Source organism: Drosophila bipectinata, chromosome XR (assembly GCF_030179905.1).
Source record: "Drosophila bipectinata strain 14024-0381.07 chromosome XR, DbipHiC1v2, whole genome shotgun sequence".
Classification (NCBI taxonomy): domain Eukaryota; kingdom Metazoa; phylum Arthropoda; class Insecta; order Diptera; family Drosophilidae; genus Drosophila; species Drosophila bipectinata.
The window spans coordinates 21,662,740-21,690,511 of NC_091735.1; the positions used below are offsets into that span (position 1 = coordinate 21,662,740).

Here is a 27,772-nt window from a genome sequence, read left to right on the forward strand (position 1 = left end):
TTGAGCAATCGAGGCGTCGAAAAATTGTTGGGAATCTGTGAGAATGTTGGTCAGGGGAATGGGAATTGGTGACCCGGCAAGCAACAAGCTCCTTTTTGGGGACAACAATGGGACAATGACATGGCAGCACGTACACGGTTCATTGGTTCATCGGTTCAATAGTTGATTGGGCGAGCGAGCGAGCGAGCGGCTTATGAACTTGTACATATGCCACGTACTATACATATATATATACATATATGCATATATACATACATGTATGTATATGGATAAATGGAGAAATGCCGAGAGTTCAGAGTTCAGAGTGCGGTATTCCATTCGAATGGCAAATGCAAAATGCAAAATGTGAAAATGTGAAATCGACTTTTGTCCGTTGATTGACTCGCCGGCTGTCCGAACAATTGGGACAAAAGGACCTTTGTCCTGGCGGTATAAACAGCTTGCAGTTGACAGGCTACAAAGCCTGAATCTATCATCCATTGCATTATATTTTCAACTATCCTATAATGCATATTATATAGTATTATATGGAGGATCCACTTCTAATCGAATTCCAAATCAATCTATGTGCCTAGTTGGCCTAATAGTCCTCCACCAAGCCAGTTTATTGCAAGTCCCTGCAAGTCTGTTCATGTCCATGATGGGCATTCGTTACATATCGTCACTATTAGTTGACGTCTGTTGTCCTCTCACACCCACTCAGGATATCGACTTGAATTATTTGGGTTTCTAGCTTTCGGGATATCGCATGTCACACCCCACAAAACAATAACTCGCACTATCTACCACCCCCCACCCCCCACCTCTATGCCACAACTTTCGTCACGAACATAGAGACTGAATGACAGGCCAGACGGATAGATGGACGGGAACGCACTTTATTTGCTGGCATTTGGCATAACAAGGACAACGAATGTTAACGTTTGTCCTTCGCCACTAACTAACACCAAAGGCATCAAACCTACACTGACCAACAAGGCTTTTTCTTTTTAAGGAAGATTTCTAAGGTTCTAATCCTTGTAGGTTTCTCTCAGTGCCCTGAGTCTGATCTGCAAACAAAAAGCTGACTGAATCGAGGCTGCTTTTCTGGCAAACAACCGCAAATGTGTTTGTGCGTGATTGCTAGCCAGGACCACGCCCCAGTTACCCAACCAACCAACCGACCGCCACTCCCTCACAGGACTCGCAGGACTCTCCCTAGCCCTAAAGGCAAAGTGTTGAAAGTGGAATTATGTGTGCTTGTGTTGACATTATAATAATGGTTTGGTTTATGTTTATAGTCTCCTTCATGCAACCGTACACATGTTCGTCCTTTCTACGATTCCTATTCCGATTCTCATTCCCAGGGACAGGACCCTACTCTATATATCCTGACAGTCAACTCTCTGCGTGTGTGTGTGTGTGTGAGTTGTGATTACTATTCAAATATTGTGACAGTGTGTGAAAAATAAACAAATTTGCATTATTTATTTTTGTCTCGTCCTGGCGAGTCCTGCCTGCCCTTGGCAACCATCTATGTTCCACGCCTTCGTAAAAGTTTTCTTGTAATTTTTTCCAACAATTAATAAAAGAAAATTATGCACAGGAAGGAGAGGGGAGGTCCTCCCGGGAGAGGTCCTTATTAAAAATATGATATCCTCAAAGAGACTACCAAAGGAGGAGCAGGAGGAGGAGGAAAAAAAAAAACGATTCCTAATCGGAGACCATTCAGAGCCGTGCCTCTATGTAACCTCTGGCCAGAAACCCTTTGAAGAATCCCAAATAAATACGCCAGAGGGGGGAAGAGGAGGGGAGACACCAAAATACGCAAAATATGTTTAGTTTGCGGTGTCCTTCAGGATCCTTAACGTTTGTGGCATTTTTTTTGTCGCATCTCCGGGTCGCATAAGTTGTGATTTATGAGCCGAGGCAGCGACACCTCCGGCCAGCAGAAGCCTCCTCCTATTCTAGGGGGGGCAGGACACGGTGCTGCTCCTGCTGCTGGCGGCCTGTGAAAAGCCATAAAGTGCAAATGGTGCCCGGGGGAATCATCAAACAGCAAAAAGCTGCCATAAAACGACACAAACATGTGCGCAACACTCACACACACACACCTATACACCTATACACACATATACGCGAAAAGAAAAGAGAGAGAGCATGAAGAGAGATGGCTGGATGATGGAAGCTGAAATGGAGACCCGGAAATAGATACGCCATCAAGTGGTCAACATTCGTTGGGGTGTCGGTGTCGGGGTGTGTGTGTCTCGCTTGTTGGTTGTCCCTGATAGTTGTTGTTGCTTTAGTCCTGCCAGTCCTGCCTGTCCTGGTGTCAGTGTCGGTGTCGGTGTATGTTTGCTGCCAGATTGGATATCAGTGTAAACATCAAAGTAGTTGGCAAATCACTCACACGTAGCCAACTAAGAGCGCTGTCACGACCGCCCGTCCGAATCACCGAACCAGGACCAGGACCAGGACGAGGACCAGAACCAGGTCCAGAGCCGAAACCAGGAAGAGCCGGTTAAGAAGCGGAAGCCAAGACACGATGGCGGGGACACTCAGTGTGTGTGTGTGTGCCCGGCATACAAATTGGCGACAATCCTGGGACCACAATTCGCGAAATCAACGACCTAGCAGCCCCCTTCCTCCCCCCACCAACTCGGACTCGGACTCGGTCTGATTAACTTTTCGGAGCGAGGGAGTGGGAATTAATATAATAATGGGTGGGCTATGTGCTTTCCCTTTCTCTCCAAATAGTGATAGGTGAAAGGTGTGTGGATGGGAGGGGGTGGGTGCAGCTAATTCGAAAGAAAATTGGCAATAATGGAACATGGATGGGGATAGTAGGAAAGATATTTGAAAGAAAATCCAACAAAATATTTCCATCAGAGACAAAGATGCAAAATGTATGGGAACATGGCCTGCGCACCTATTGCGGTACTCGGCTGGAAGATCGGATAAGAAATGACAGAGATAAGGAAGATCCAATGAGCCACGTGGGAATTTTTTTTGAATTTTCAAAGGGGATGCCGGGAAAGAATTTTCAAAGGGGGGAATTATTAACTAATTGTTAAAATAAATAAAGGATCCAACAATGAATGTTAAAAGAATATTTAATCTTTTTAAAAATAATATAATAATAGATTGTGTAATAATGAAGAAAAAGAACAAAAAGAAGAAAAGAGGATAAAAGAAGAAACTCACATGGATTTCAATTAAAAATGTTCAGTCACGAGATTAGTTCTTGGTTAACCGTTATTCTCTATGACTCTTCCATTTGCCCTCACAGAAACGCACGCCCGATCACGCCACGCCGTTTTACCGTATTTCGTAAAAAAAAAGGTTTTTTTTCAATGCCTGACGAAATTACACTCACACACACTACCGCACAAGACACGTGCAAGTCAGGCACTAAAAACTGGCATTTTCATGAAAATCTTAGGTAATTTTCTTTTTAATACAAACTAGATTATTTTTTATCACCAACTGATCTATTTTTCAATAAAAACTTCAATTAAAAGCCACTTGATATCAAAAATTAAATCACTATTCATCGGACGGGACGGATTAAAAAACACATGCGCACGCGACGAGAAGCAAATGGGAATTGACATTCCCATAGCGGGTGGAGTGAAAATTACGGAATCGGCGAGAGCGCAGGTGTGAGAGGCTTTCCATTGCTCGCCGTTAATGAGAGGCTGGAGTGCACTAATAAGAGTAAGAGTGGGAAAGAATAATTTGGCACCCACGGCCGCAAGAGGGAAATGGCAGAGCTATTCGTTGTGCTTTACTATATTTTCTCCATTATTGAAATGATTAAATGGGAAATGGGCCAGAGCGCAGGTGTGAGAGGCTTTCCATTGCTTGCCGAATGAGAGGCTGGAGTGCAAGGGGAGACGTGGAGAAGAAAAAGAGCCACCCACTGAAGGGAGAGCGAAATAGCGGGCTTTTGATTCGCTCCCATTGCTCTTCCGAAACTAATTGCGCAGTTGAATTAAGGAAATTAACGAGAGCGCAGGTGTGGAAGGCTTTCCATCCCTCTCGTGCTCGTTTCAAAGAGAGCCAACGTGGGAGGCTAATAAGGGTGCTTATCACTGCTACCTCCCTCTCTTGCTTGATCCAGCAATGAGATCCAAGCTCTGGAATGCATTTTTCTCCTTCTCTTTGAAATCTTTAGCTAAAATATGTCTCTCCCCTTTTAGGATGCTCTTAATTGAACTAGAGGTACTTCCACTGACGTCACACCTCAGAGGGTTATAATATAGTGGCCATTTTAGTTAGTTTTAGTTCAAGTTTTAGTTGTAGGTCTAAATAAAACCCCATCGTAATGGTAATTCAAGGTACTCACCAACAATATTGAGGTAAACGGAATGTCCGATGGGCGGCGTCGTCGATATCTGGCACTCGTAGATGCCCGAGTCCTTGCGCTGGGCGTACCTGATCCTGAGCGTCCAGTCCTCGGCGTGGGGCGAGTGCATTGCCTCGAACCGCTGGTCGGAGGTGTACGTATAGCGGCCGACGGTCAGCAGGTGGATGTCCCGATGACGCACCCAGGAGACCTGCAAGGACACAACCAAGTGGATGGCACTTAGTGGATGTTGCGGCGATAATACGATTCCGGACGGCGGACTGACTTTCGGGGGGCTTTCAATTGCACGCTTAGCTATGGATTTGACTCCTGTGTCCGTTGTCCTGTGTCTGTTGTCCTCTGTCCACTGTCCCTTGTTCTCTGTTCGATTACAGGACACACAGGACAAGGGACATGGGACATGGGACACAGGACACTCGACACTGGACACACACACAGGCATGCTCTACAGGAGAGTCTGTCGTAAAATAAACATTGAAAATGCCAAATTGGAATCGAATACGGAAGGGGGCACTTGCCGACACTGAGAAAAAGGGGGGCTCATAGCTTAAAAATAATACTAGAAAAATATTAAAAATACATTTAAAGTACTAATAATATTAAAACACTTTTAATAAATACTTATCTTTAAAAATTTATTATTTCTATAAGCCCTAAGTCCCCACAATTTTTCTCAGTGTCCCACCTGAGGGCTTAGCTCCTCCGGCCTAGCTTTCTGCCTTTTGTCGATCAGACCACACTGAGCATTTAAAAAAAAAAAAAATAGGGCCATGCCAGGACGCAGTCGCCTGCTTTTCGCTCCTGAATGCTCTTTGAGTTTTATGGCCACCACCACCCTCCCTCCCTCCATTCCAGCCCCCACCCCCTTTTTTCGGCGGCCATAATTACGCGCCGCTTAACTCGCCGACTCGCAGGGGTAGGGGGGTAGCGGAGCCTCCTGGCACTGACCAGAGTCCTGGTGAATCAACAAACGCAGTGCATTTGCGGGTGCGGGTTACGGGCTGCGGATTCGGATACGGATTCGGAATCGGGACGTTGACATCGCCTGCGGTCTATTTTGGCGGCGAGGAACAATCACATGTCGCATGGATGTGTGTGCTTCCATTGGGGATTTGCCTTTTTTGAAGTCGGATTCGGGATTCGGATACGGATTTGGATTCTGGACTTTGTTCCCCCCCCCACCTACCCGCATTCTGGCCGGCCATTAGACACGCCCACACACTCTTCAGCCCCCCCTGGCCACTAGCCCACTAGCCTTTGTATATTAAAATGCGAATTGGAATCGAAAATTTGTGATGATGGAGACCAGAGACTACAACTACACTTGAAAAAAAAACAAAGAATATAAGATATTTAATTGATTATTTTAAAATTATTATTTTAACTCATAAATTGTAACTATTAAGTTTTAATTATTTTTTTTATTAAAAGTTTCTTTATTTTTTATTTTATTTCTTTATTTTTCCCACTGTACTTTTCAATAATGTCCTGCATTAATTTTTCTTTTGAAACAAAAAGCAGAATATTTAAGCCATCTGATGGTGATAATATATCAGGGTTCTATCCATAGAATTAGACTACCCTGGAAAAAGGACTACTTAGGACATGTCAAAGAATTTAAAAAAAAAGGACTGTTTATAAGGACTTAAACAATAATATCTTTAGAAGTTAGAAAATCATATCTTTCTTAAAAAAATAGTATTGCCAAGTCCATGAAGCTGAAGCAACTTAAAACAATGTTCTTTGAGAATTATCATAGAATTCTATGTCTTTTTTCTTTTTTAGAGAAATAACATATAATCATTGAAAGAGGACTATTAAGAACAGATTTGAAAATCTTAGAACATGTTCTCTGTCCTAAAAAAAAAGGCTTGTCCTCCGTGAACAGTATTCTTTCATTTCAGCGTAATTTTTTTCAGAAAAAGAATATCCTTTTAGGGATAAAGGACTTTGTAGAACATATCAGAGGATGTTATGTTTCTTAAATAAAAGGGTATTAAAAGGTTATAGTAGCTTAGCTTACTTCAAACATTTATATTTTAATTATTACTTTAAAATTCAATTTCAACAAATTCCAGTTCAAGAGCCACTAAAGTACAAAGAGTGTAAGGATGTCTAAGTGGTAGGTCCTAATATTATATACTACATTACCTATAAAGTAGGTCCTTTATGTATTACTTTCCAAACCTAACAACTATCCTTGATTCCACCATAAAAACTACTTAAATCCTTGTTAACCTTTCAGATTATTTGTTTTTATGACAACACACCCTTGTAATTACTCATTTAATAGCTAATTTAAAGCAACTTTTAAACTTTAATCGTATTAATAAATTGCAGATACCAGCCCCAACTATCAAGGCCTACACCACCCCCTCCAATCGATTGCAAATGCTCTTTTCAGAGGCTTTAGTCATTAAGCGCACTCTCTAATTATTTTATGCGGCTTTTGGCCAGTTAATGAATTTGTTGTGCAACATCGCACCTCAATCGTGTGTGTGAGGGTTTTGGATATACATATATATATATATATCCATTATTTAGGTTAGGGCTGGGGAAGCTTTGCATTCTGCACATTCTCTGTGTGAAAGGCAATTAGATAATTACGACAACATTATTAGCAAATTAATTTTGATTTTATGCAGTGGATGCCAAAACACCAGAAAAAGGCAGAGAGACTTCTCATTCTACAACTGGCACTGGCAGTGGTACTGGTACTGGTTCTGGATATTTTATCCTATCCCTTCATAAAAAGATAGATAGATATTTCCTTTGTGTAAGGATGTGGATGTATGTATGTGTTGTTTCTGGGCAATTCAAATAATAACGCATTTTCGTTGCAGATGCCTTCTTCTTGTTGCAACAGATTGTGCTGGCGGTAAGCCAAATTATTTGGCAAGAAAACGAAATGAAAGTGGGCGCAGCTTAAGCCCATCCTCAATCCTTGGCCCACATAATGGTGCCAAAAACAACTGAAAACTGAAGCCTCTAATAAGAATATATGTACATATATTCTAGATTTCATTTAAAATCAATTGAAAATCAAATAATTTTTCAATAAATTGATTAAAAAATATTCCAAACTAGCCAATACTATCCCATACTTTCGAATAAAATCAAATATAACTCAAACTTAAGTGCAATATCTGATATTCCCATTCGAGTTGACTCCCAACCTGAGACAAAGCTTAAGGTCTTCGGTCTACAAAATATTGTTGTGCATAAAATTGATTGTATTTTGATTTCAGTCAGAGAGTCCTTGCTGACTTCCTCCCCCCTCTCCCGACTCTACCGAAAAAAAAATGGATGCAATTTATGATGCTCCAAAAATGATTTCCGCTGCTCTGTGTGTTGCGAAATTGAAGGAAAAATGAGCTGGGATGAGACCAAGTCCTTACATCAGCGCCAAGCAGCGCCATTATTGTGCGCCATAATATTTCTAAATCGGAATTTCCATTCAGATTACGATTCCGTTCGACTGCAGCAGCTGCCACGATTTCGCGTTGCCTACTTTTCAGCGTCTGCCTCTCCCAGAACCCCTCGAAATGGACTGACCTCCGACCCATTCCTATCCATTCCTGTCAGAGTGGTGGGCTTGGAGAACTTTTAGGTTATTGGATTTTAATTGGCCATATTTTGGAACTAGTTAGGGAATCTTTCTAGAAATCGTTTGAGGTACTCCGCTTAAGAATCGGATGAGAATTGGAGAAGATATAGCCATCGCAGTGGGCCCTATAGGGGAAACCCCCATTTTCAAGGGGTCCCAACAGGAAAAATGGACAAAAAATCGAAAAAATATTTCGTCTTAGGATTTTGATGCAGAATGGTGGAGAATCCATTCAGAAATCGTTTAAGGTACTCCGCTTGAGAATCGGATGAGAATTGGGAAAGATATAGCCATCGCAGTGGGCCCTATAGAGGAAAACCCCATTTTCAAGGGGTCCCAACAGAAAAAATGGACAAAAAATCGAAAAAATATTTGGTCTCAGGATTTTGATGCAGAATGGTGGAGAATCCATCCAGAAATCGTTTAAGGTACTCTGCTTGAAAATCGGGTGAGAATCGGGGAAGATATAGGCATCACAGAGGGCCCTATAGGGGAATATGTATAAATTTATGTAAAAAACCTGCTAAAATTTATTATTTTCTCTTCAAAATTCAACACCAACTCCCCTCCCTTCTAATAAATCCTCCTAGTTGCATTCAATGCTGCCTCCTCTATATCTTGTTTTTCTTTTATTTTCCTTTTGGCATCCAGGGCTCTTCCGCCTTTTTTTGTGCCAAAAGGGGCATGCCCCTTGGCTGGCGAACGGCAGGAAGCACCGCAGCTCCCAAAATCTGCAAAAGCTTCCACGGAGCTGAACCAAATTGCATGAACGGGATGCTCTAATTTTATAGGTCAATCCTGCAGGACGCGGCAGGACTCTACTTAATTAGCGAGTGTTGTCTGAATTTATAAACATTTTTAAGGGCCGTCATATCCTTCGTCCTGTCGCTTTCCGACAACACACAATATGCTGTGTACCTGCATCCCTATACAGAAATCCTGATATCCTTTAAGGACATATGTGCTTGTGTCAGATACACAAAAGAAGGACATGGGTGGTGAGGGTGGAATTGCGATTGTCAGTCGGAGGGTCAGAGGTCGGTGGGGCAACACTGATTGGCACTCCAGTTGCCAGATAGCGATGGGATACCAGCGCCCAGTGGCGCCACCGATCGCCAGGTTGCCCCAATCAGCCACTTACCACGTGCAGCTACAATGGCAACAATAAACTAAACCAGGCAACAACTCGATGCAAAGAAACTAAAAATTGGACTCTGTGGGCAAGTGCGAGAAGAAAACAGCTCCTTACATATTCAAAAGCAAGGACATCTCATAATTTGCGCCCAGCTTGGTGGTCTCCGATGTCAGGGATGCCAGGGATGCCTTCTCGATTCTCGATGTCCCGTCGCTATATAAACCAACTAAAAAGTTTCACGCAGCGTAAACTTTAAGTCAGGCAGGCCAACCAACCAGCCAACCCAGTTCCTAGCCAGCAACCTCCCAAAAATAAAATACACCTCAAGTGCGACTGAAACTGAGGGCATCTATGTGGTTTAGACTCTAAAGTTAGGAGTTATAAACAAAGTTTATTCTCCAATAGGGAAAAATTTAAAAAATAAACTAGCCATTTTATAGGATTTTTATTTCTAGCTATCCTGGCATTTTAGATTTTGTATTTCCAACTTATCTAGTCTTGTATTAGAAACGCTTTAGCTAGCTTTGAAAGTATTTTATATTGTAGAGAGAAACGGCCACACTAAAAGTGTTGGAAAACGTTGAGAAAAGCGTTAAAAATGTCGAAAATAAATCTTAAACTGAAATTCTTATAAAAAGGTAGACAATTCTTAGAAGAAACGTATATTTCTTTTATTTTATTCTTGTCCTCCATTTATCTAAAAAATGTAAGCTATTTTTATTAGGATTTTATTTTCAATGGATGTTAAAAAGTATTGAAAAACGTAAAGAAGTGCTTTGAAAATGCCAAAAATAAGATTAAATTCTCATAAAAAGGTAGACAAATTTTAGAAAAACTAATATTTCTTTCCTTTAAATACCCTACTCATGATGATTTTCATCTAAGCTATATTTTTTTTCAATTTCCCAGCTCTACACCCCCTAGAAACTACTAATTTTTGTCCAACTTATAAACCTTATTCCCGAGGTAAAAAAAGCTCCATTTTATTTACTGCTCGTGCTTGAAAGTTTATAATTTTTCTGTTTTTTTTTCTGTTAGTGCAAAAAACAGGGCCAGGACCAAGTGTCGCCGGGCCAAAAAGAAAAACACAGAAAACTGCGAGAAAAGCGAGAAAAGCGTCGTGGAAAAAAGTTGTCAGCGCGGCTTTGGGGACACATGGAAGAAGCACATGCCGCAGTGCCGCTTCGAGACTGGAGACTTCCTCTCTCCCTGCACTGGCCAATCATCACAGGGGCGTGGCAGTGGCAGGGGCTAAGGGGATGTCCCTAATATGGGTGCCCAGAATAACAGAAATCCCTTATACCACAACGGAGCCCAGTTACGGAGACTTTATCGGTACACAGAAAAGCAGACAGATCCGTAACAAAAACAAAAGAAAATTCCACCACGACGGTCCGGTCCTTGTCCCCTTTTTGCAGTTTTTCCGTTGTAATGCGATTTTCATTTCTTTATTCGCCAAATGCTATTGGAATTTTCCTTCCGCCAACCAAGTCGCACGAACCATTCATCTTTTTCCACTCGCACTTTTCATTTTCCCCGTGCTTTGGAAAACGCTGCGAAAACTTGGTTTCAAAGTTAAAACTTTTCCCGGGACTTGGTGAAAGCGCAAAAGGACCCAGGACCAAGACCAAGAACAACGGTGAAATAGAAAGCAGAAATAACTGAACTGAACTCTGACTCAAATTCAATCGGCAATCAATCGAAGAACTGTTTGCCAACTTTCCGAGTTGTGTTCGAAAACATTTTTCCAATCAAACCAGACCCTAGCTGACCTATCCTTCGATTCTATTGAACTTTTCCGATTTTTTTTTTTTTTTGGTTTCTTTAACCTAAAACCCTACTTACATTACTTAGTTTATGTTTCAAAAGTCTAAACAAGTCAAAGCTATATGGAAAATCTTTAAAAATCTCATTAAAATAAAAAAAAAGGTTATTTGAAAGGTGACGAATGCTTTTTAGGTCTAAAATATATAGTACTAAAGCTAGTTTTAAGAAACTATACAATTTTTAGTTGAATTTTTCAAAGAAATCGAAAAGAAAAAGGCAAAAAATAAATGCTTAAAAATCTCTTTCCAAGATAAAAAAAATGTAATTGGAAAGGTGATGAATGTTCTTAAAACCCCAAAACCATTTGTGACGAAACAAGAACTTTCCTACGAACAAGATATAAACCTCAATTAAAACGATTCTCATGCCCACTAGGTTACTTTTAAACATCGTCTATCGTTTATACTATATCCCTTTAAAAAGATTATCTGACAACTATGCTTAGAATTCGTTACAAAACTAGTATGTATTTTTTAAATCCATACTACTATTTCTATAAAATAATATATTAATTAAAAAATTTAAATTAGTCAAAATTGTATGGTTTTTTTTAACTTTTTATCTTTATCTTTTAAAATCTCTTCCCTAAATTAAAACAAAAGATTATTAGGAAGGTGATGAAGGTTAAATCTCAAACACATTTGTGACGAAAGTAGTTCTAATAAAAAAACACTCTTTGGTAGGGTTTTTCAAGTAAGCCCTAATTAAAACGAGTCTTAATCCCTCTAAGTAATTTTTGAATATCGTCTAACCGCTAAATCCCTAACTTCTCTGGGTAGAATTCGTCACAAATATTTTTAAAATCACAAATAAGTCAAATTTGTACGGTTTATCTTTAAAAATCTCTTTCTAATATTAAAAAAAGATTTTTAGGAAGGTGATGAATGCCCTTTAAAACCCAAAAACATTTGTGACGAAAGTAGTTCTCTTAAAATACCACTCTCCACTATGATTTTTCGAACAAAACCCTCTACCTCAAGGCCCCAAACCGACTCTAACAAACCATCTAATCGCACTATCCCTTCTAATCTGATTAACGGACTAGTACACTGCGTAGAATTCGTCACGAAACTTAATTAACAAATCTCGGATCAGCTGCAAAGCTCAAGTTTATTTGACTTTGGGCATTGAAACCGTGTCTGGTATTTGGTCGTTTTTGTTGTTTAATTTTCGCCCCAAACTGTGTGTTGTTTCGAGGGGCTGACCATCCCAACCATTCCACTGTTTGAGGGAAAAAAAGTGAAACCAATTTGCAACCACCTCGGCCGCAGGACTAGCCAACCAGCCAACCAACCTCTACCCCCCCTAGCTAACCCACATCTCCCTTCTGTGGACAGTTTCTCTGACTGCATGTTTATTTATTTTCACTCTGGTTGCCGTTTCTCTTTGTTTTATGCATGTCGCGTATCCAGACTACCAAAAAAAAATACCAAAAAAAAATACCAACCAAGAAATTGGTGCAAAAAGTCACTTCCATCAGCACTTACAACGACACCTACGCACGGCTTACTCCATCAGTGGGGGTCCGAGGGGTGTAAGCTCTTCCGGATGCCCACCTCTGCCTCCCTAAGGGGGTTTCCCGTTTTTATTGGTGGTCTTTACACTTTACTAAAAATTGTCTTAATTTTTTAAGGAAATTATTAAAAAAAATGTTTTTTTTTTTAAGGAAATATCTTACAAGTTTTAAGGAATAAGGTTTAGAAACTCTAGTTCTTTAAAAATTTCTCTCAGTGCTCATTGTGGTGATGACAAAAGACAGTGGCCCACCATGGCCGTAAAACTACGCAGACAACTCCAAAGTTTAACCACCGCCCACTTGCCCACTTGCTCACCCCCCCACTTGCCCACTGCCCCACCACCCACCTCCATTTAAGCTAAAAAGTAAACCATTTGTTAGTTTTAATGGAATTTATTGGGTAAATATTTGTTAAGCACAAGAAATTGCTTGCGAACATTTGTCCGTTGTTTGGCTGATTTAAGATTAAAAGTTTTTAGATGGTCTTGGTCTTGGTCTTGGACTCCACCCATCTCCACCCATCTCCGACTACCACTGCCAATCAAACCCACTACGTTGCCTCAATGACATTATTGCTTTTAATTTATTTTGAATTTCTGGCCAACGCCCCAGACCTTTATGTCCTTGGTCCGGGCTATGGCTCCTTTCTCTTCTTTTGTCGACTCTGTTAAAAGTTTTCATTACTGTTTGTTAGTTTGACGATGTCGCTTTTAGTTAGTATATATATATATATCTGGGGTCTGGGGTCCTGGGCTCTGGTTTTTATGATTTATGCTCGACCAAGTTTTAAGACAGCATGACAAAGCTTTTGTTATGCATCTTTTAATTTGGTCAATAAATGTCGTCCTTTCCCAGGACTGGGTTGGGTTTGGGATCGGGATAAATGCCGTTAGGGGCAATTTGCTTCAACACGTTCACTAATTAGCTTCCCTAACAAAGCCTCTCTGTAGCCTTGAGGGACAAAGTCAAATGACGACCAAAAAACCCAAAAATGTATTAAGAAAAATTAGCAACCAATTAAGCAGCAAAGTTTTATAAACTAATATATATACCAGAGCTTACATTAGAGCTTTATCAAAATAAAAACTTTAAAACGCAAAAATCGTGGCAGGGCATCTCTATCGTGAGAGTCCTTTTGTCTACAGGACCATACCCTCCCCCGTAATTGTTGACGGTGCCCCCGGGGTACTTTGCTCAGCCTGTTGTTCAATTATTTTACAATCAACTTTCGAGAAAACATCAATAGGTATCGCCCAGGGGGGTGGTATCCAGGCCTCCAACACAGCAGGGTTGACAATTCCATTGTTGGGTGATGGGCACAGCTGCATTAATACACTGAGAGAAACTGAGATACCTATAAGATACTCTAGTAAAGAAACTCCTAATATTTTTCTCTTAGTGCCTGAGCTTAGGGCACACCTTTTGTTCGTCCTCTGACAACGATGCTGATTATATCGAGTCCTCACGCAGTCCTCACCCCCCTCTCCGGAGTTCGGTCTCTGGTCCTGGTCCTGGTCCTGTCCAGTTGCTGCTCCTTCGGGGGCTCAACTTCGCATTTGTTCCACTTATTCCACTTGAACGCTTCGTTAAGAGCAAACTTTCGTTCTAATGTTTTTCAGCGCGAGCTTCCTTTTGTTGGAATTTCGAACTGCTTGACATGGCGGCGGCCTGCCCCGGAATTCTGTCCTTCCACCCCCCCCCCAAAGGACCTGAGAAACAAGAGGACACGTTCCACGTGAAGCCTATCAAGTGTAAGTACAGCACTGGAAAAAAAAAACAAAAAAAACCAGAAAACGTGTATCTTCATCGTCCGGCACCTGGGCTCAGTCCAGGTTCGCCTGATGGCTGCATGCTGCGACTCCGCCGGAATGACAAAAAAGGAGACCCTAAGACCGCGGCGACCTTGCCCCGGAGAGTGGGCCGCCGCGTACGTGTTTCGCTTAATACTTCCTCTATCCCTTGGCAGGAGAGTACTCCTGGCCAAAGATTAGCCCCGGATGGGGGGTTGGAGGTGGGATATGTAACCGCAAAAGGACCCTCAACTCAACTGGGCCAAAAAGGGAGCGACATTGACAAAGTTTGCACAAAAACGATGTCTGAACTGACAGCCAAGTTGCCTCTGGTGACAAACGGAAACACCTGGAAGGACTTCTGCCCTCCTCAACCTCCCTCCCTTCCTCCTCGAGAGAGCTCTGTGGTATATTTTTATAGCCATTTTTTAGCTTTTGTGGCTCTTAGATATACCCTTTTAGGATAAGATTCTTTGAGATTGGAGAATTATAAGTCTAAGGTTCGACTCGGCTTAAGGTTTTTAATTTTTTTTTTTTTTTAGTCTATTACTAATTTCTAGAGAATATTAGCTTCAAATCCTTTCTTCTGCCAACTTTTCATTCTTGTCGCCTTTCCATCTCCGATTTCTTTATATTTTTTGGTATTTTTTTTATCGCTTTCTTGCGGTCTCCGGCTTATTTGGGCTTTTAGTTCCCTCCCAGCTCTCAGCTCTGAGTTTTGAGCTCCTTTTTTTTTCTTACTGTGTAAATGTTTTACAAAAACATTGGCTTTGACTTGGAAATACGAGCTGGAGGAATGGGCGAGGCGAGTGCGAGTGTCGCTGACAAGCTCGTCGTGTAATTTATTATTTATGCCATTCGGACTGACAGTTGGTGGCAATCCAGCTCCGGTCTCATAATTGCTACGTCGCTCCCGGGTCCTTTTTCCCACGCTTCTGGCCCGCCTGGCCCTTGGTCCGTAGTCCGTAGTCCGTAGTCCTTGTTTCCAAAGTTAAATGTCGTGTGCAGTTGCTGTGTTGGCATTTGTTTGACTTTTCGTCTTTCTGTTTCTTTTTTTTTTTTTGTCGTTTTTGTGAATCACAAGTAGATATTTTAATCCCTTCATTGTCGTATTGTATGCTAATTTAAGAAGCTTCTACAGATAGTACAAATCCTAAATTATGTTCTTGCTAATATTTGAATATTTTCCAATTCTCTTCAAGCTCTTCCAGCAAGTGCAATCCACACACTTTCGTGTCGATGTGATGGCCTACAACATGTGCCGAATGTGCCTCTGGTTCCCGGGGACTGGCAATTTGTTACGCTTAGTTCTGTTTGTTCAAAGTCGTTGTCTCTGTCATCCTGTGAGCGCCTCCGGCATCCAGCTCCTTCCTGGCACATCCCTGGCACATCCCATTTCCCCTCCACTGGGCTACGTCCTTTCCTTTTCGGCTCACTAATGAAGCAGAAGTTTCGGTTTTAGGTTCACGTTCAAGAACTTCTCAAGTGTAAGTAAATTAGAAAAGGGGTTTTCCCGCAATCCACCGCCCTTTCCATCACCAAAAACTAGTCACATGCCAGGAGGCAGGAGGGGGGCGTAACCAGTCGAGCTTGAGCGTTTTTGATTGAAGGCGTTGGAAGAGTTTGGAGCTCTGCATAGTCTAGATTTGGAATCAGTAACGGGAGTCCCCCAGAGTCTAGGCGGAAATAAAAAATATTAGCATTTCCAAGTCACCATTTTGGGGGTTTTCTAGCACCAATGCATGAAGGTTCTCCTGATCCTGTCCAGTGTTTGTTTGCCGGCTTATGCTTTGATTTCCGGCTACCATTTTGCTGTCAATGTTTACTGTTTCGTCGTCCCTTCATCGGGTTACTCACTGTGCCCGTTTAATAAAGCAATAAATAAGATGCACGACTGTCGGGAGGTGTCGGGAGGGCGGGACGGAAAGTGGCCGGAAAACCAGGGCCAGAGTCTGCTGGGCCCCGGCTTTTGGGGTCTGAGCCTGATTGGCAAGATGGTCGGCAGCCGATTGGCCGATGTGTTTAAGGATGATTGATTGCCGGGCTTCTGGCTCAACGGCCAGCCTAGTGACTGTCGATAGTCCGTAGATGGCATTAATGTACTTACACACATTAAAGTGGCCACTGGCCAGGCAAAGTGTCCACTTTGTTGGTTATAACTGGGGAAAGTTTTTTTTAGGGGAGAGAACTATGGGAAGAAAAGTTTTTCAAGATTTTTGGAAGCTATAATTTATTTAAATGGTATATTATGGGGAATATGAAAATAGAGATGGATTCGCACCATGTCGTCGGTAAGCGATACTATAGTTGCTGGACTATCGGCGCTGATCCCGATAACTTAATATCGATAGGAATTTATTGACTGTATAAACGGTGCGGTTAGGACTGTCCATCTCTAAGGCTTCTCGACTATCGCCTTTTCTCTCGATTATCGATACACCGATTGTATATCTATATCGATATAGGTATCGATATGAATCCACTATTTATACCACCGCTGGAGGTAACTACTGCCCATCACTAAGGCTCGACCATTGGAGTTGATCCCGATTACTCTCTATCGATATGAATATACTGACTAAGCTATCGATAGGGGAAAGTGTTTCCCACCACTAAGGCTTTTGAACTAGCGGCGTTGATAACGATTACCTAATATCGATAAGAATATACTAATTACACCATCTCTAGATATATGTGCTGCCCATCACTAAAGAATGTTGTTAGCGGGAAGTCCCCTTTAAGATCAGCTAGCAATGCTAACTAAAATAGAAAATTTAAAGGTACCTGCACGATTATCCTTATTTCTACAAGAAAATAACAAAAAGCAAGGCTATATAAATATAAAAATTTACGTTATTCTCTTCCAAATTGAATGTAGAAAGTACCATTGCTTTGAATGCACTCGTAGTATGTGGTCTCTCTGCTGCCATTATGCCATATTTACAGAGTCGATATTGAAAATATTGTGCCCTAAATCGATTCTCTGGGCGAATCGGGAGTATGCCGATGACCCGAACCAGCCCTGCCCCGTCCCTGCCCCGACCCTGCCCTGCCCTGCCCGGTCCAACGTCCTTTCAATTTCTTTGGGGCTATTTTGATTTGAAGCCAAGTATGCTAATAAAAAGTAAGCAAGGGGAAACAAAACACAACGGCCATTAGGGGCATGGTGTGTTGAAAGCCAATAAATATGCAAAGCGAAGGCGAAATAGCCCTCAAAGGCTGGTTGGGGGTGGGGGCGGAGGTGATGTGCCACGTACCTGAGCACAAGACACAGACACACACACACGTGCTACCCATCCATCCATGGATACGCATTTTTCGATGAGAATATATATTTAAGAATGTGAATACATATCTATATATCGCATGCCTGGAGTGGGTGGCATGTATGTATATATCCATATATAGTATTTGTATTTGCTTTAAATCACTCATACGCAACGTTTTGCATTTTGAATAATTTATCATTCTGTTGCAAAAACGTTTCCCCATTGCCTGGCAGATGGAAATGGATATGGATGTGGATGTGGTAGGATGAAGGCGACGTTAAGGCGGCAGGAGACTGGAGGCAGGAGGCTGGCATGTGGAGTTGAGCGATTGCAAGTCGCATGAATTTTTCATATAGACATGTAAAATATTTCTCATCGGTCATACATATATATAAATTGTCTTTGCGGCGAGAGAAAAAAAAAGAGTTGTCCCAACAGAACGAAATAACATATTTATTTTATTTATAATATTCATAATTTATACTACCGGCTGGCCTGGGCCTGGGCCTGGGCTCTGAAATTAGCATAAGATGGCCATCAATGGCACATTGCTGGCGAAATCGCTGGCAATTTATGGTTAACCAGAAATTGTTTGATTTGCCCGCGTCCTGCTGCTAATGACACTCGCAGGACACATTTAAGGATGCGCCAGAGGTGTTGGCTTTTCATAAACCGCAAGTGTCCGTACCTAACGAGCTAAATGCTCTGTGTTTTGGGTTATCGCCGGTGGAATGGGTTGCCCGAGGTGGTACAGGCAGAAAAGGACGAAAACGGTGGAGCGGTGGGGTAGGCAGGTGGATTTGTTATCATCCTTCCTACTCACTCTTTTGGCTTTTCCGGCTTCAATTGCCGTGGGCGTTGAAAATTCGTAAGCGAAATTGAATGAAATTGCCAGGGAAACAACAACAACAACAATAACAACAATAAGGACAACAAAAATGAAATAATAATAAGCAAGGACCTCCCTTCCCATTTCCACTTTCACTCCCACACCTCTGCTACTGTCTCCACGTGTCTCGGATCGGAGCACGTAACACCATTTTTGGGTGAATGGTGGGGGTGGGGTGGGGGGATAAGGGAGTGTATTGGTAAAAATGTATTTAAATGCCTCAATGACCTTTGACCCGGCACATTAGTGGGCCTGCCACTGACTCTGTTTACACGGAAAAGAAATCACCGAGCACGTAAATCAAAAGCCATTGACGAAGATAAACGAGGTGAAAGGTAACGAGGAAAAAAAACAGTGTCCTAGTAGTGTTGCCACCTTGCCGTATTGAAAACATGTCCAGACTTGTCCTTCATGCTATATTTTTGTGGGAAAATATTGTTATAGTTCAATACTTTCAGAAATAGTTCTGTTTTTAGAGATGACTTGATTTTATCCTTTTCTTTTTAGTATTTTTCAGGTTTGTAGCTCTTTTTTAGGATCTCTATCCTAAGTAGTGTGGCCACACTTTTGTTTTGTAAGCATGTCCAGACCTGTTTTCCAAAATCCTTTTTTTTGGCGAGAAAGTGTTTCGTAGCTCAAGGTTTTAGGAAATAATGGTCTTTTTAAAGAGCTATCTTTATTTTTGTTAAGTTTGTAGCCATTTTTTAAGATCTATCTCATTAGGAGTGTGACCATAGTTCAGTATTGTGATCATGTTCAGACCTGTCAACCATACTTCCTTTTTTTTGGCGTGAAAGTGTTGTAATAATTCAATACTTGAAGAAATATACTTTTCTTTCTTTTTAGGTTAGCAGAGCCTTTTAGGCTCTTTATCCTCAGTAGTGTTGCCACCTTTCTGTATAGAAAACGTGTCCAGACTAGTCTTCCAAACCTAGTTTTTTTCGGGAAAATGTGTTATAGTTTCAAGAATAGTTGTAGTTAAGAAATAATAGTTATTCTTAGGGTTTTGTTTTGATTTTTCTTCAGTTTTAAACCTTTTTTTAGGATCATCATGTATCCTTGTCAAGAGAACTACTTGCTTTAGACATTTAATTAAGGAATGAAAACAAAGCAAATTGCAAAATTAATTTCCAATCCTGGCTGGCAATCCTGGGATAAGCAGTCTCTTCCCATGATTGGCCTGCTTTATCCTCCCCGCATCGCATCCTTGGTGTCAAGTACAAAGTCAAAATCGAAGTCAAAGTCAAAGTGGAACAGATTTCTTACCAATTTGCAAGAAAAAAAATAAGAGAAAAAAAAACTGACAGCTGACAAAAGGCAGACAAGTGTTGTTGCTTTTTTTTTCGCTGCCAATCGCTTCTCAACTTCTCAGCCTCTTTTGGCTTTTCAGGTTTCTTTTTTCCAATTTTTTTTCGTTTTTTTTCGTTTTTTGTCGGAAGGAATTTTGTGTCAGCGCGCCCTGTGAAGCGCCTAGCGAAAAATATTAAACATTTCTTTGATTGATTTGCTTGCAGAGTCGGCAGGGCGTCACGCCCACATCCGCCCGTTTACTTATCCAGCCCTCATTCCATTACCTTGAAAGCGAAAAAAGCGATGACAACATGCTCAGGATATCTCGAATACCTCTAAGGATTTTTTGAATGAGGGAAGGGGCTTATATCCTTATAAAAAAGGGGTTAGACACCAGGTGGAGGATTTTTTTTTAATAAACACTTTATTATGGTTTCTAGGTACTTTCTTGAAATAAATCTATTAATGAGTATCTTAAGGACGACTCTCTCTCTCTCTTTCTATAAGCATTTCCGGTTTTTGGGCGTTATTGTGGGCGTGGCCTGTTAACCATGGCAATTGCCATGTTTCAAGATCCTTCCAGAAAACTTGCCGAAAGTGATTTTTTAATGAGCTTTCGAATATATTTTCAACTAATTTAATGAATGCACTAAGAATTCTCTTTCAAGGAAAGGCAGAAGGGGGCTCTTCTTCTTGAAAGTTTTTTCCCAACTCCTCCCCTCCCCTGTTAGTCCTGGCATTACCAAGAAAAGAGCATGTGGTGGGAGTGTCACCCAAAAAGAGGAATACAGTGGAAAAGCAATTTTTAAATGCGCCTTTGTGCGAGGGAGTGTTAAGGAAAAGCTTTGACTTTTCCAGGGCGGTAGCAGGGGGGGGGGAGGCCTTTAAAACATGCAACTTGGTGGCCATTTTTTTTACTGGCAGGACTCTGGCCAGCAACTGAAAGCGAAACGAAAACGAGAACGCATCGAAATCGCAGTAGAGCACACCTGAGAGAAGAAACCAAAAAAAAAAAAAAAAAAATGGAAGGTAGAAGGCTGCGGTTACCATTTCCAAAACAAAAGGCCAACGATTGGGGCATGGGGGGAGGATGGGGCACGGGGCATAAATGAATGGGCCACAAGGACTCGTCGGAATCGGCGGAAACGGAACGAAAAAAAAGGACAACGACGAGAAGGACGATGACTACGACAAGAGAATTGAAATGCAGCGAAACCTCACACGCTAAATTGCATTTTCAATTGTTGCGGCCCCAAAAAGAATCCTGGACTGGTCAGGAGAGGGTCAAAAGGGCACAAAGGGGAACATTGTGGAACTCTGTGGCTGGGGTGGCGGTGGTGCCAGGAGGAGGAGGAGGAGGATGTACTACAAGTCCAGTCACAACTGGCAGTGACAATTTACTTGTAAAATCAACCGCAACCATTTCAATTGCAATTCTCCCACCAGCCATGAGGCATGAATGGATGGGGGGTTTTGGTTTATTTCGGTGCCCCCCTTTTTCGTGTTCAGTGGTTCATTAAAAGTAAACTCTATCAGAGAGTTAATCGAATCTCTGATAAAGGCCTATCAACTTTTGAAAAAGAATACTCTCAAGGACCTGTATGTCATTGGTTATGTCCTTCTGCTGCTGCTGTGACAGTTGTCCCTCCAGTTGTGGCTGCGGTCATTGATGCAAATCGATGCGAGTCACCCCCACACTCGCTTATGACCTCCTAATGAACCCCCTTGATCCTAGACTTGAACTGCGGTTGGGCGTCACGCCAAGACCGCAAATGGCATGGCAGGACCTCCTAATCGCTGTGCCACCCTCCTGACTCCCTCAAAGGTTGCACTTTCGGGGAATCAATCGCCTAAAAGTGTGAAATGCCTAAAAGGACATAAATTTGCATTCATTTTGATCCTGAGTCTCAAATCCTTGTTTTGCATAAAAATGCAGCTTGAAAAATTGCTAAATTGCATGGAAAATTGTTGGCATCCCTCGAATATATATTCGAATATAATTCATGAAGTAACCATCTTGTGAGTAATTAGGCGTCGGGGAGGCAAAGTCCAATGATCGGGGAGAGTGGAGAGTAATAAATGGTAAACTGGTCGACTGGTCGACTGGTGATTAATTACACAACAGTTAGCCATTTAGCCAGCTCATCAGCCAGGATGACCAGGATGGCCGCACTTCACACTTGGTATAAGCTTTAAGCCTCGGGCATACATACATATATCACACGATGGGAATTCGACCGGTAACTTATAGCCATGAATATATATATATTCCATGAAACTACAAGTCTGTGAATAAGCTAATAAATATGGATTTTGTAGATGATACCCGGTACTTATGGCCATACTTTGGGGTACATGTAGGTTTTATTACGCATCTCATCACAAACTAAGCGAAAATCCTCAGCCACAGCTGAGTGACTTTTCAAATAAAGTTCCTTTCCTTAGTACGGCAGTAATTTCCTTAGACTTCCCGAAAAGGAGGGGCGTTAGTTAATAGTTTTCCCCAGTAGCCAGGGTGGTGGTGGGGTAATTGATACCGAGACTGCACTGTACTTAATTGGCGTTTGTTTGCGTGAGTTCCGTAATTAGCCGGGCGCGTCCATAACTGGCGCTTGACAAACTCCTTCTAGACTGGATTTGCCTTCTTTTTGGCTCGGCATGGGCTTCTCTTAATCATCTCATTGCAGGCGAGGCAGATAGAACTAGGGTTTCGCGGCTTAAGAACCTCAAATACCCTGATGGGGCATGCATTTTTGATCTAAGATAAGCCATGTCTATATTTAGTAGTTTAAAGACCCTATATAATTCTTTAAAATACTATATAACACTAAAAACACTCTATAATAAAGAATAATTCTGTATAAACCTACATAACCCTTTCGTATTTATACCTTTATATCATCTCTTGATTTAGGAACCTCAAATACCGTTATGGGGTATTTTCGCTTCAAGATAGGCTCTGTCTTTATGTAGAGGCCTAGAACCTATATTTTCCTTTCAAATTCCAATAAAAACTGTATAATACTATAAAATACCATATAATGCTATATAATTCAAAATAATAATGAAAAATTCTGTATAAATCACTTAATCCTTTAGAATATATCATATCTTGACTTGGGAACCTCAAATAATTTTATGGGCCACACATTTTCTTCCTAAGATAGGTTTTTCTTTATATAGAGGTCTAGAGAACTTAAAAAATACTATATTACTCTTCATAATATCAGAAGAAACTATATAAAATCCCCTTAACCTATAAAATACTTATAAAGTAGGCCTATAAGATCCTGAAACAACTTTTATATTCCTATATTGCATTATATATCCATTATATTAGTGAATAATTCTATATAATACCATTCAGTACTACATAATCCTATTATATTTATGTAATCTCATGAAATATATCAATATCTGAACAGTTTCTTTCTCAAATAACTCACTAATTATAGAGTTTATAACAAAAAAGTATAAAAAACACAATTTCTAAGCCCGAATATCTAAGCACTCTCGGATCCTATAAAGAATAAACCCTATATTATCCAGAATAATACAATATGATTCTATGATTCTATGAATGATTCTATACTATATTTGTATATGTATAGTCCCCTTAAATATAAATATCTTCTATTTAAGTTTGATTTTACGGAAAACCCATTTCTTAAAGGGATTTTAGACCCTAGTATAGAATCTAGTATAGTAAACCGCATCTATAAGGCCGTATAACCCTCTGATAGAGCCTTAAATCTTGAATAATACTACAAAATGCAATGAAATTCTCTACAATTCTATATAATTCAAATATAATATTAAAAAATACTAAATACTATTATAAAATCCTGAATACTATATCCTATTTTAGAATAGGAGAATAACTTTTTAATATCTATAATCTTTAATATATCTATTTTAGAATAACTTTTTTCTCTAGACCCCAATTTCTCTAACCCCTACCCCCTATTTATAGATTCTATAACCAAATAGTATAGCCAACCCCATCTATAAGGCCTTATAACCCTCTGGATAGAGCAAAAGAATAGATGGAAGGGGGGGGGGACTGTGACTGTGAGAACTGTGAACGGAACTCGAGCTTCAAGTTATTCATTCACTTTGTCAAACTGAAATTAAAACGGGAAGCGAGAGGCGAAAACTTTTTTAGGCAACAACAACAACAACAACAACAACAAACAAGGGGTGGGGAGGGGGCGGGGCTGAGGAGGCTGAGGCCAGTGCAAGGACTTTTGCAGGACACCACTTACCTAATAAGCCAGCAAAGCGTAAAAATTTTGAAAGTTTTATGGCCGCGCGACACTCGAGAGAACTTGCTAAAAGGCGGGGTGGAGGCGGATGCCGACAAAGGGGCGTGGCAACGTCACTCATACGCAGTGTGAGACGCAGTGGGATGGAGCTACTTCTATTATTTTTTTTTTTTGGTTGCAAGAGTGAAACATTTCCCCCGCATTGTTTTCGCATTGTTTTCTGATTTCACTCGCCGGGCCGGGCTGCCAGAGTTGAAAGTTCAAAGTTTAATTTGCTAATTGTTTAACAGCTGCAACAGGAACAGAGCAGCAACAACAGCAACAACAACAACTGGCATACTGGCAAGTTGCAACTGCATCCCAGCTGCATTTTCATAATGAAAAGCGTCCAGTGGAAAAGTGCTCCAGCTCCGGTTTCCACTCCCGCCGGGCTCACCGAGCCATCGTGCTACTAAAATCCAAACCAAAAACGACAGGCGACAGCTGCCGTCAGCGCTCTTCCACCTTGCCACGCCCATGCCACGCCACTGCCAATGGGGGAAGGGGGCAGGGGCATGGCATAGTGCAGCTGCCACTGCACTCGCCGCCTTGTCAAGCGTAACGCTTTTTGACAAGTTTTTCCTCGGAAACTTTTGCTTTTATTTTCGTTCCTTTTCGGTCAAGTACTTGAAAAAAAAATGTGCCGCCCCCTCTTTTTTTTTATAGTTAGCACCACCCCTCTAAAATATAGTAGTGCGTGCGTACTCACCGTTCGATTTCCCAAATTCTTGACGCGGCAGGTCAACTTGACAGTCTTGCCAACGAGTCCGGTGATGTTGGTGCCGATGGTGGTGTCGAAGGTGGGTCCTCCGGTGCCGGGTGTGGGGAGGTCCTGCAGGAAGTCTGTGAAGAAACGCTTCGAGGCACCCTGAGTGCTGCCTGAAAATGCGAGAAACGAAAAAGAATATAGAATATTAGGATATTTGTTATATTTTGATCGAAAGGATTATATCCAGACACACCCCAACAAGAGGATTAAGAGGAGACGAGCCCTCTCTGCAGAGCAGATGAATCGGCTTTGGAGAAGCTTAAACCGATTACAAAGGCCATTTATAGGCTTATAAATTATATTAAATCGAACAATAAGTGGCCATCATCTCATCCCAGGAAGACCTTAATAATAATATGCTTGATAGTCCTGGAAGGAAGTCTAATTTGTTGCCACTAATTTGGCTTTAAATTAAGGACATTTATAACATCCTTTTTGGATTTCTAACTTGGCATTATCTTCTATTGATCCTTAGACTGGATTACTTTGAGTCCTTTTGGCCAATGAGAGCCTCCAGGCCTCAGGAGGGCATTGAAAAATGCACTTAACAAGTGTTGTAAGTACTCGACGTTGTTGTGTGTGTTGTTTGCCTCTGTGGGTGTCTGAGGGGGGAGGGGGTGTGTGTGTGTGCTCAGTGTGTGTAATGCCTAGCTGGGTCCATTTGTTGACAGCGTCATGTGGCGTTAATTGCCACTTTGCAACGAGTGGCAATTTGGAGCCGATCGAAAGCCGGCTCCTTCCATACACACTAGCCGACACACCCTCACACACACACTACACACACAGTGGGCAGGATCTACAAATGTACATATATAAGCCCACTAGTGCACAGAAAAAATAGTCCTATACTTGAAAAACAATTCTTGGCTTATTTTTAAGGAAAATATATAATACGCTAAAAAGTATTCTATGAAAAAATTAAAAAAAAACCGTTTTTTTCAATGTTCCGGGTATCTATAGTCCTTTTTATGATTCATATTGCTTATACTATTCACTATTATATTTAAACCTTTTAGACTTAAGGTCAAAGCCCACAATTAAAGACAAATATTTACAAATATTTTAGAAACGTTGATAAGTATGCTACAAAAATGATATACGTTTTTTTCTACAAAGTACCGGGTATTTATAGTCGAATTTAAGGTGTATTGAAGTTTATATAGCACGTATAGAAATATTTAAGATTGACTTTGTTAAGCACGACAATTAAAGAAAAATATTTAAAGAAAATAAAGAAGCCTAAAAATATGCTTCAAAAATACTATTAAAAAACAATGTCGTCAAAGTATCGGATATCTATAGTCAATTTTAATGGTTTATAATAATATTAACTATTTAAATACTTTTAACTATTAAAAGACTGGAGCCGTAGAACACAGTTTTAGAAAAATATTGAAAGAAAAAACTTGTCAAGCCTTAAAATGTATGCTACAGAAATTAATCAAACTATTTTGAAAAGTACTGAGTATTTATAGTCATACTTAAAGTGTATTGAAGTCTATCTGGAATATATAGAATTTAAATATTTCAAACTCACTCACATAATAGGCAATATAAGAGAAATAATGTAAAAAAAATAATAATAAAATAAAATAATAAAATAAAGTAACGGGTATATAAAGTAATTTTAAATTGTGTAATATAGTGTATAGAATTGAAATAAGTAAGACCTATACGAAAAAACTTAAATTTAGATAAAAAATATCAAGAAAAATTAAGTTTCATTACTGAAACTTTAAAAATTATGCTACATAAGAAAAGCCGGGTATAGTACTACATAGTACCGGGTATCTATAGTCATTTTTAAGGGGTATAATACCTTACTATTTATAATAGTTAGTATTTAAATATTTAATAAACAGACACTAAAATGCTAAAAACGTTATCCAAAAAGTACCGGTTATCAGTAGCCCACTTTCTTTAGTGTATTTTAGTGTTTCAGCCACCACAACCCAGGCAACTGCACTGCCCCAAATGGACCCAAAAGTCCACCCAAAAGGAAAGTGCAACAAAGAAAACGAAGAAAACAAAGGAGGAAATCGTGGGAAAAGCGGCAGAGTAGAGCAAAGCAGAGCAGAGCAGAGCAGAGCAGAGCAGAGCAGAGCAGAGCAGAGCAGAGCAGAGCAGAGCAGAGCAGAGCAGAACAAACAACGACGAGAGGCGAAAATGACTTAATGAAAATTGCCCCGAAAGGCAATTAATTAAATGATAAACGCCCATATTATATGCCCAGGAGATTGTTTGTTGTTCTGTAAGCAGTTTATGTAACATGTTGTACTCGCAAGGATGTACAACGATGGTGGCCCGACTATCCTGCCTGCCTGTTGGCCTGCCTGCCAGCCTGGCTGCCTGACTGCGATGGCTATCGGATCCTTTTTTTCGGGCAACTGCCCAAAGTAACAAATTGAAGACCGAGTGCCGCGGGCGAGATAAATTTTCGCCAGAGGACCTGTTTCCTCCTCACGAGCAAATAACTAGCGTACATCCTGCCACCATGCCACTCTGCCACCCTACCATCCTGGACCATCTACGAAACACCACTTGCCACTCAACATTCGCCATTCGCCACTTGCTGCTTGCAACGTGCAACGTGCCACCTGCAATCAGTAGCGGCGCAGACATAACGGGGCTCTGGTTGTCAGAAGATTAGCCGCCCTAGTCTTGCCACACACCAGGAAAGTGGTAGCAGAATGCAAAAAGGGGAAACTACACAAATGAAAATGGCAGAAATGGTAAAAAATAAAAATATTTTGAAAATATGAAAAAACACCTAAAAGTTCGAAGTTTTAAAAAATATATATTTTTTTTATTCTAAAAATATTTTTTTTTAAGAAAGGGTTATTTTATTAACTTAACTCTTACTTAGAAGCTTGAACAAAGACATCAGTAATGGGGTTTCTTCAAGAAAGTCATACAACATCGTTGTTTAAGTTTGAAAATTTTACAAGAAATTAATTTTTTTTTTTTTGTATTTTAAGATTATTTTTTCCAAAAAAAAAAGGTTATTCAGTATATCCTTAATAATTTT

At 40.7% G+C, this 27,772-nt stretch overlaps 1 protein-coding gene across 4 annotated transcripts in view; it reads right to left on the minus strand.

The window, feature by feature from the left end:
* dpr8 (defective proboscis extension response 8) overlaps window positions 1–27,772 on the minus strand; it is a 145,042-nt gene that overhangs the window by 20,674 nt on the left and 96,596 nt on the right. For all 4 annotated transcript variants that reach the window (XM_070283031.1, XM_017244096.3, XM_043213009.2 and 1 more), the window contains 2 exons: window positions 24,685–24,854; window positions 4,328–4,538 (listed from right to left, as the gene is read on the minus strand). In XM_070283031.1, the coding sequence (XP_070139132.1) occupies window positions 4,328–4,538; window positions 24,685–24,854 (381 nt within the window). The remainder of the gene's footprint in view (window positions 1–4,327; window positions 4,539–24,684; window positions 24,855–27,772) is intronic.